At 36.8% G+C, this 10,694-nt stretch overlaps 1 protein-coding gene across 1 annotated transcript in view; it reads right to left on the reverse strand.

Moving 5' to 3' along the window:
* Nucleotides 1-360: 360 nt before the first annotated feature.
* LOC107726256 (A disintegrin and metalloproteinase with thrombospondin motifs 16-like) overlaps nt 361-10,694 on the reverse strand; it is a 76,188-nt gene continuing 65,854 nt past the window's right edge. The window contains exons 19-23 of the mRNA XM_016535788.1: nt 6,469-6,673; nt 4,634-4,816; nt 2,840-3,049; nt 2,603-2,750; nt 361-1,480 (exon numbers count right to left, since the gene is read on the reverse strand). Of these exons, the coding sequence (XP_016391274.1) occupies nt 1,365-1,480; nt 2,603-2,750; nt 2,840-3,049; nt 4,634-4,816; nt 6,469-6,673 (862 nt within the window). The 3' untranslated portion in view covers nt 361-1,364. The remainder of the gene's footprint in view (nt 1,481-2,602; nt 2,751-2,839; nt 3,050-4,633; nt 4,817-6,468; nt 6,674-10,694) is intronic.

Consider the following 10,694-nt stretch of genomic DNA (forward strand, 5'->3'; position numbering starts at 1 on the left):
CAGCTCCACATACAGAATTGCTTCAATAATATTCAGAACATTCATCTAAACTTTCAAAAGACTCTAACAAAACATGGTTTAAGTCTTACCGAATGTCTTGAGACATTAATAACATAACGTGATGTATGTGTTTTCTGTTAAAGTCTTCACAGAGCTGTGCGTTAGAAGCCGGTGAAAAGCTCACAAGTCATATTAATTCCTGAACGTGCTCCAGCGGCCTCGTCTGATTCCATCTGGAAACAATAGCGCATGAAGAACAAGAAAAAGCTCTGACTCAGCGTTAGCGAAGCCGGATCATGAGCAATCTCTGCTTCCTACGGCCAAGAGAGAAAGACAACACAGCCTGTAATGTGATGGCAATGTGACACGCATCAGGTTTAATAAGAACTGCCATTTATAACAAATCCTGCATCCACTCTTCAGAATAACACTCGCTGTGGACCAGCGATTACATTCATCTACTGCTGCTGTACAACAAATGCAAATACTGTAAAAGATGGAAGTCATTTGTGCGATGCAGCTCTCTTCAAAACCCACATGTGCAGAGTCTCTCCATCAGACCAAAGACAGATTTACAGTTCTTGGCAGTCGAGCGGTTGCTAAAAACATCCCGCGAAGAGAGCTGACTTTGTTAAATGTGACACTTCTTACAGTTCATTAAACTAGATTAATTGGCATTTTGTTTTCCTCGAAAATAATGAAACCCAAATACGTAACAGTACTGTGAAGGCACGATAACGCATACAAAAATAACCAATCGTGCAACTATACCCAAAAGTTAAACAGGAACACAAAAGCCGTATAACACAACGTTACAGCAGAAGAGCATTCTGGTATATTGCAGTATTGTTAATAAATAAGAGAATTAATATCAATCATACAAAAGCGTCATGTTAATTTAAAACCCCTGTTATGCAACAGCTGCTCGGCTGCCATTAATATCAACATATAGCACCAAAAATGAATGTAGCTCTACTACACGACACCATATTCTCCCTGCTGCCACTATGAGATGCATTAAGCCCGTTTATGTGTTTCACGTGAAATTATGAGGCATGTTCATGGAAAAACATAACACATGTCCATGCATTTGAAGCTCCGTGACACATAATGAAAGGAGTCCTCACACCCTCACTGACACGCTATGGCCTACAGAGGGCTTTGTTGGTGATGTCATTTCCTGCAGAGAGCGACACGCTGACAGTCTCGCCGGTATCGGCCGTGTCATTCTCCAGACAAACAAGCCACTCTGAGTCTTTAATAATGTCTTTGTGTTCAGTCCGTGTTGAGCGCAGCACTAGAGAGGGCATCGCTCCGCTCCATCCAGGGCTCAGAAGGTCACGGTCAAACATCTCGAGAGGTTCTCACGGGTTCGTGTGCGAGCAGGACTTGCAGCATTGCTTCCCGTAGAACTTGTGGTTGCAAACGCCGTGCTGCGGCACCAGATAACACCAGCTGAAATGATCCTTACAGACCACATCTGCACAGAGAAACACGGATGTTACACAGTAGCTTGGGGTACATGTCGGTCACACTTTAGTTTGGGGAGCAATTCTCACTATCAACAAACCATTAACTACGACTTTTGCCTCAGTAAACTCCTAATTAGCTGCTTATTAATAGTTAGTAAGGTAGTTGTTAATTTGGGGTTTAAGGATTAAGGGATCTAAAATCTGCTCATGCAGAATAAGGCATTAACATGTGCTTTATAAGTACTAATAAATAGACAATATGCTAGTGATAGGCATGCTAATAAGCAACTAGTTAATAGTGAGAATTGCATGTTCTGTGTTCGTTTTGACCATTTCATTTCAACCGATTTGTAAATCACAAACAAAAAATGAGATATTGAGCAGAAATCTTGTTTTAGTATTATATGCTTTTTTTTTTGTATTATTATATGTTATTATAATATTTATTAATATTCTGAATTAGCTTTTATTTGCATATTTTCAGTTTTCATATAAGGTTTAGTAACTTAGTATGTGTGCTTTTGTCATTTTTATTATTTTTTTTATATTTCTATTTAACTTTATTTAGCAATTTTAACTTATTTTTAGCTTAGTTGTCAAGGCCACATTTCTTTTGTGTACATTTCGATGAAGTAAAATGTTTAATCTAATATTCATATTTTATTTCAATTAGCAAAAACACTTTTTTAATATTTAGTTAATTAAAACACCAAAACATACTATCAATAGTACAAATGTCAACTCTCTCTCTCTCTCTCTCTCTCTCTCTCTCTCTCTCTCTATTAAAAGCAAATGAAACAATGTTTAATCACAATAATTACAATAATATCATGTCATTAATCACAAATAGTTATTATAATTTACTGACAGTACCAATTTCATTGGTTTAATTTGATGTACTAAAACATCTAAAACTAAAACATGAAATTAAAATATTAAAAACTATACAGACATTTAAAAAAAATGACATACACAACAAATTATTGAAACTTCAACTAAAAAAAAAAATTATATATATATATAAACAAACATCTATAATAATATCTCAATACTAAAAAACATTTCTCAAAAGTGTATTGGTTACATAACTAAAATTATGTGATGGAATAACATCCCAGCTCACAACAGACCTTTCTTCTCTGGCTGAGGGCAGAATGCAGTGTTACAGGCCTGGGACATCACAGGCTTCATCTGCGGGACACAGCTGGAGGAGGGACGTCCATGAACGAGACACTGCACGGAGCGCACCTGAACGCCCCCTCCGCACGACACCGTACACTGCAGACAACACAAAACACAACATCAAGCTCCCTGTACTTTCTGCTGAGCTCATGATGTCAGACGGGTGTGGGACGAGGGAGACCTGCCTGAGACCACGGTGATGAGTACCAGTCTGGTCTGCTGTGAGGGGAGGCCATGGGACAGTCTGACAGGACACAGGTTCTCTGGAGCTCCATAGAGGGTTTGGGCACATGCTGACACTTTTTGGGAGACAGTTCTCTATATTTTCCTGCGGCATCCTTCTCTGCGCACTTCACGACACGCAGCTGAAGCCCCTTACCACACGACACTGAACACTGCAGAGAGAAAGAGAGAATATCACCGCCAATATCAAATGTGTTCAATTTCCAGGAATGCAAGTTGATTTTGGAAAGGTAGTGATCTCACAGCTGCATTTGATACCATTGATCATGGTATTTTATTGCAGCGTTTGGAAGATTTTGGTATTAGGGGTACTGCCCTACATTGGTTTAAATCACATTTAAAAGATAGATCATTCTTGGTTTGCCTTGGAGATTTGTGTTCTACATCAGCTAAATTACATAGTGGTGTGCCACAGGGGTCTATACTTGGGCCTATTTTATTTTCATTATATATGGGCCCCTTGGGCTCAATTTTTCATAAATATAATATTCTCTCAATCCTTTGATGGACTTGTTCAGTGTTTAGGTGAGATTAGAGTCTGGTTGACAAGCAATTTTCTTCATCTTAATACTAATACGACTGAGTGTGTTGTCTTTGGACCCTCTTCTGCTTCCAAGGAAATTATAAATAGGTTGGCCTCTATGATTTTAAGTGTTTCAGATCATGTCAAGAATTTGGGTGTTATAATGGATTCGGCTTTAGTTTTAGATAAACAGGTTACTAGTGTTGTGAAGGCTGCATTTTATCAACTCAGAATTATTTCTAAAATGAAATCAGTTCTCTCTTCTCAGGATGATGCAAAAGCATGTTATTCATGCTTTTGCATCATCACGCATTGATTACTGTAATTCTTTATATATAGGTATTTCACAGGGTCAATTATCTCATCTTCAATTAGTACAAAATGCTACACTGCTTAGACTTTTGACTCGCACAAAGAGGAGGGAGAGAATTACCCCAGTTCTGGTTTCTTTACACTGGTTGCCTGTAAAATTTAGAATTGAGTTTAAGGTTCTGTTGATGGTTTTTAAAGCGCTGCGTGGCATTGACCCAAAAATATATTGTTGACCTTTTGATTCCTTATCAACATACAATAAATATGAGATCCTATGAGAAACTCCTTCCAATGCACATTAAATCTTCCCCATCTGTGGATGCTTTTAAGTCTAGATTGAAATCGTATCTTTTTCGTATAGCTTTTAAAAGTGATTAGAGTGATCAGGATTTAATTTTTCATTTTTGTTTGTGAGACTGCATGTAATGATGCTGGAAAGCACTTTGGTCAACGGCAGCTGTTTTAAATGTGCTATAGAAATAAAAATCGTATTGTAATGTATTGTATGTTATGAAGGAACAACAAGGCACCAGTTGTTTAAAAATGTAACACATACTGTAACTGTCAATGTAAAATATAAAAGGCCTGCAATAGGATAAATCTGTCCTTAAGCAGATGCTTTTATTTAAAGTGACTAGAAGTGCTCTAATTAAAAGGACAATCCCTTTGTGGCAGCGTGGGGTCGCAACTCCAAATATTTGCTTTCACAACACACCACCCCACCCCCCTGTACCTCAATGCAATGCTAGTTTTCTGCGGAGGGTTTTACCGGTTGCCAGTTATAGCGGATGCTTTTATTTAAAGTGCTCTTATTACAAGGACAATCGCTGGGTTCCTACTCCAAATATTTGCTTTCACACCACATCACCCCAGTGTACACGATGCAGTGCAGGGGTTTTACCGGTTGCCAGGTGGAGACGAACCACTGGGCCTTGCGCTGTTTGTGGCAGTGTTTGATCACGCAGGTCTCTTGGCTGCTGGGTTTGGGCAGAGCGGCACAGGAGGCATCCGGCAGCACGCGGGAGTCACTGCTCACACACGCCACCGCTCTCTTCATCACTCCCTTCCCACATTTACGAGAACACTGAGGGAAAAAATCCAATCGTAATGTAAGACAGTGGTACTCAGTGAAGTTTTAATTGTAGAATTAAAGGTGCACTCAGTCAGCGTTTGCTTACATTCTTCTGGTCAGAGGATGCAGCATCACACGAAACAAAAGTGCTCAGTTACGGATGCAATTTTCAAAATTCACTATTCACAGTCAGCCACAATTAGCTTATTTTGTGAACATGTTGACCCTTATGAGGAAGGGTCATGACCACCATAGATACATTCATAGCAATATTTCTGCTGCACTCCATTACGCAGCACTCTGTTTGTTGTTAGGATGACAAAAAGTTTTAAAAATTACATTTTTAGGCTGCTCAAGATGTCTAACAACGCACTTCAATGTCAAAATGATTGAGATCGCCAATCAAATCAAAGTAGGCGGGGTTTTATTTTATTATATAAGAAGGCAAAGCTTTTATTAGGCTACTTATGTGAGTATTTAATCTAAAATGTTGATAATGTGCTCATTTCTTCATTGGTAAAACTTTTTAAATGACAGAAAAAATACTGAATGCACCTTGAAGTTGAAGGAACACAAGGAGAAGTTCATGTGCATTGTCTAGAAATACCCAGGTATTATGTTAAAATTCAGGGAAAGACTGTTATGTTCTGGGTCAAACCAACCCTAATTGGATTCAATACAATTAGTCAAAAATTATACAATGAAAAACAAGCAAAAAATAATAAGGTTAACACATTTGATTTTTAAAACTATATTTCACTTTTTTAAACATTATTTTTTTCACAAAATGAGAATATCATAAACAGTAAAAATAAATGATTTTATTAAAAAAAAAATATATATATATATTTATATATATATATATATGCTTTTGTAAAGCTCGGCAGTGCATGGCTCTAGCAATGCCAAGATCATAGGTTTGATTCTCCTCAAAATTCACATTCATGAACTGATAAAAATACATGTCTTCAAAGCAGTGGAGAACTGTTTGAATTCAATACAATTAGTCAAAAATTATACAATGAAAAACAAACAAAAAATAAAAAGGTATATATATATGTCTGTGCTTTTCTAAAGCTCGGTAGAGCATGGCTCTAGCAATGCCAAGATCATAGGTTTGATTCCCAACAAAATTCACATTCATGAACTGATAAAAATACATGTCTTCAAAGCAGTGGAGAACTGTTTGAATTAATTTTTATTTCACTTAATTTCTTTGAAAGTGTCTGCCAAATGCATAAATGTAAATACCCTCAGAGGGTAGTTGAGAAACTGACATTAAAAAAAATACATACTTTTTTTTTTCCAGTCTGTGGAACTTGCCTTCAACCATGACATATGTGGGTGAAATTAAACTGCTAATATCTCAAAAGAAATTTCATATACACATTCCACAAAAACTTCAAGAAAAACACCCCAGGTTAACCAGAACTCAGAAATGTGTTCAGGTCAAATTGACCAGGAACATAATATAAGGATTTACTGGCTCTGGATGCTATTTGAAGAAAGATGTCAATTTTTACGCACAACATGTTTATGTGGTTTATATATTTTTTTATGCTTAAAGTATCAAGCTGTTAGCTTAGCAAAATGTTGTAATGTAGAGCATTTCTGACATATGATGCATTGTTGATTGCCACAGAGTTGTGTGATTGAGCACTAACCTGCGACCAGGGTCCAGCGCTCCAGACCGGCGGGCAGCTGTGTGTGTTGCAGGTCTGTCTGTGAGACGGCGGTGGTTGTGCACACCGCTCATCGGTCACAGTGTCCACCTGCTCCGGGCCTGTTTTCTGGACACAGCGCACCTGTCTGATCTGCTCTCCGGATCCGCAGCTGCGGCTGCACACGCCCCAGCCCTCCACACGCCAGCTGTGGTGTACAGAAACACACACGCACACATAAGTGCACGACATCCGGAGGGAGTTATTTGTGTTTAAAGAATCACTAATATTTATCTCATGGCTAGAGTGCAACCCGAGCTTTCCCACAGCATTTCTTTTGCAAAGGCAATGAAATACTAGTGTCCTGCTGCATATTACATCATGCTCAGTATACTGTAAACTGCATAAAGATGACTGATTTTAAACATTATGACAAGCATTTTAACAGCATTCTGGGTCATAATTGCTCTGCAATACAAAGCGATTCTTTATGCCCCCTTCATACATGTTTCACAGTTTTTAAAGACGCACAGTAAATAATTTTAGACAGTTAATATGATTAAAATAGTGGATTTGATCATTTCTGTGATGTTTTGTTCCATCATATTTGATACAGTTACTTAAATTTAAATTGTATATTTTAAAGTGCAACTGAAGTATAGAAATATTTCAAGAGTTAAAAGGTTAAAGAGTTCAAAAGGTATACTTTTGCATCATCTCTGAAAATTCATTCTAATTTAATTTTGTATAAAAATGTCTAAAGTATTCTCAGTTATTTACATAATTCAAGTGCATTGTGAGTTTAGTATTATTTTTATACTACCGGTATTATTTATTCATGTTCGGTATGAGCTTTCATTTTTATACTTTTCAGATTTTGTTTTATTTTTTTGCTTAGGTTTTAGTAATTTGTGTGCTTTTGTCATCTCATTTGACATATTAGTTTTTTATCTCTCGATATAGGTTTAATTTTTAATTTTTTTTTTGTTTCTGTAATTTTAGTAATTCAACTTATTTCAGTTAGTTGCCAACACAACATTTATAATTTTCATTAAAGTTTTTTATTTATTTTTTTTTCGTTAAAGTTGAAGATTTTCATCTAAAATTTATATTTTATTTTATCTTTATTTCATTAACAAATTTTTTAAAATTTTTTTTTTTAAGTTTATAATAACACTGGTCAAAAATGGTTCATTCATCACATAGGAAATGAAGGATGGAGTTGAGTGCATTGCATTATGGGATACAATATTCTGAACATAATGAAACAGAAATATAATAGTATGGTAGTATTCTATTCTGAATGCAGTTACAGCATAGTTTCCCACAAGCCTCCCAACACTGAGACACCTTGATCATCAAGAGCAGATGGTTTGTTGACTTTCAGCAAAACCCACCAGTCAAAATATCAGCTCATAAAGGCCACAATTCACCCTAACGTCCCCAAACAACCTGAAATCCCCCGTCAGCACATTCAAACATCCTACAGGTTATTTCTCATAGCAGAGCACAACAGCTCTGACCAATGCCATCCATCTCTGTAGTGACTGGATCTGCTTTCATCTTAAAAACAGCAGCGGAGACGGTTCACACAGACATCCTCTTTAAAACACATCCCATATTAATACGGTGGAATCAGACATTTGATCTGCTTTATTTGGCAATGCCTTGGCTGGACGTTTGCAGTAATTAAAGGAACTTTATAATATATCATAGGGAATATGTGGTCTTGTGTCTCTGTTGCCATAAACCTGTTTGTGTGAACTTATTAATTATGAGCTGGATTAAACGTTCACACAGCTATGATTTCACCGGGGTTCAGCTTTCACCGTCTGTGATGTGAGCTGTAATGCATACGGTGCAGTTCCCAATCAGACTTTAGTTGTTGCCACATAAATATGACTGAAGATGGACATTATATTCTATTATGGCGCTATACATCTACCAGTTTTATGCTAGTGCTGCATTCAAACGTTACAAATGAACAACTTTATTTCAATACAACACAGAAGAATAGATGCTGTGTGTGGAGGAAGCTGATCGCACACGTCCGATATTAACCTTTTACCCCGACCGCAGTGATGTCAGGCTCTAAATGGGAACCTATTTCCATGATGTAATGGCTTCTCCATGCTCCTTTCTGGCACTGAGCACCCTAAAATACTCGATAAGTGTGTCTGAGCATGCTGTCTGTGTTAAGGAGATGACACGCAACTAACTACTTACAGTATGTAACAGCAGTCTCAACATGTGAGTAGATATAGATAAAGCAAACATTTATATCACGATATTCTCCTAATGATAATGTGACTATAAAGCTCTTTTTTGGACACTTAAACCACGCTTAAATGAGTGAATGAGATTCATTAGAAACTAAATTATAAAATGAACCGAACAAAAAAAGAAGCACACTTCAAGTTCATTTTATTAAGTAAACTTAAGTAAAGTTATTTCCTAGTACACTTCATGTAGTAAGTATGCTAAAATCATTGGACTACAAGTGGACTTGCATGTGACATTTCAACACTTCTTGGGACTAAATTGTTGCACTTTTTAGTCTATAAAAGTATACTTTTAAGAGTAACTCGGAGTTAACAGTTTTTCTTTAGTATTGCAACTATACTATAAGTAAACATATTAGTTACTAGTTATATACTTCCAGCCCACTTCGTTTATGAAAGTAAAATATACTAGATTGGTGACGCTTTATTTTAAGGTCCAATTCTCATTATTAATTAGCATGCATATTACTAGCATATTGACTGTTTATGGCTGTACTTATAAAGCACATATTAATGCCTTATTCTGCATGACCATGTTGTAGATCCCTTAATCCTTAAACCCCATACCTAAACTTAACAACTACCTTACTGACTATTAACAAGCAGCACATTAGGAGTTTATTGATGGATAACTCTTAGTTAATAGTGAATATGTGTTCCCTATCTAAAGTGTTACCACTAGTTGTAATACTGCAAGTATATTTATACAGTACTTATAATATACTATTTATATTTTTGCATGTTTCTTAAATACAAGTACAGGACAAACATACGTAGACTTTTCTGTATAAGCCAAGTATGCTTAGTATATTTAGTTTTTAAAGTATACTAATAGCACACTTGAATAAACCTCTGCTTTTGTAAGGGAAGTGTCATTTATTGCGAAGAAAGACAAAAAACGAAAATATGTTTTTTTTTCAGCGTGTTAAGTTTACTTTCTCAAGTACTTAGTCAACGTTTTGAACGAATACTGTCAACGGAGACAGTATTGTGTTTGTTTGAGGTTAGTGGCCGATGTTGGTAATCAATGTGATTCTCTACACCTGGGTAAACTTGAGCAGAGCCGACTTCATACAGCCACTAAAATCACCAAAGCACCTGCTTCAGACACATTTGCAGTTGGTTTAATAGTTTGTATCTAATGCAGTGCGTGTGAGTATGTGTGTGCTGACTTTGGAGGGTTTTTAACCTTGGCCTCTCATAAACCCAAAGAGTCTGAAGCCAAGCACACTGGACATCAGATAAACGTGATGCAATAAATGGTGTTTACAGAGGCCAGCTAATGAGGCAGAACAGCACAGCGTGAGAGCGAGAGAGAGAGAGAGCTTGACAGTACTGCTCACTGGCTGAGCTCTTGTCTGAAGCACCTGTTATAGTCGTGACACCATCATGCATTCATCAGGACACTGGAATAGACACCAGCAAATGTTTGGCTGCTGTTATAGCAGGGAGACACACAGAGTGACTCACTGCTGTGCTCCTGGACACCCAAAAGTGTCTCCCAACCCCAGATCATAATCTCCGAGTGTGAACGCAAATGTTTTTAGCTGCACAAGCTTGATTTCACACACAGCTGCCTTCCAGAATGCACTCAAGTACATGCTGCAGTTTCAGGGTTGCCACAAAGGGTCCCTTAAGAAGAACAAGTGTGTGCTTAATTGTAGTGAATGTGCACTTGTAGAGTACTTTAAACCTTAAAAGCATGTAAAAAAAAAAAAGAATTATTGCAGATAATATAAAATGAATGAAACAAAAGGCAACTTAAGCGACTTCAAGAGAGACACTTTCATGACTGTTTCTTAACACACTTAAGTAGACTTTCAAAAAGTGCACTTTGTAATAATGTCAAAGTTTTACTATAAAGTACATTGTAAATCGTTATGTTTTAATAATCTTATTTTCATGTGTTGACTAACATACTAAAGCACATGTCAAGTACTTCTTATA

The sequence above is a fragment of the Sinocyclocheilus rhinocerous genome, unplaced genomic scaffold (genome assembly GCF_001515625.1).
Source record: "Sinocyclocheilus rhinocerous isolate Xijiao unplaced genomic scaffold, SAMN03320098_v1.1 scaffold216, whole genome shotgun sequence".
Classification (NCBI taxonomy): Eukaryota; Metazoa; Chordata; class Actinopteri; order Cypriniformes; family Cyprinidae; genus Sinocyclocheilus; species Sinocyclocheilus rhinocerous.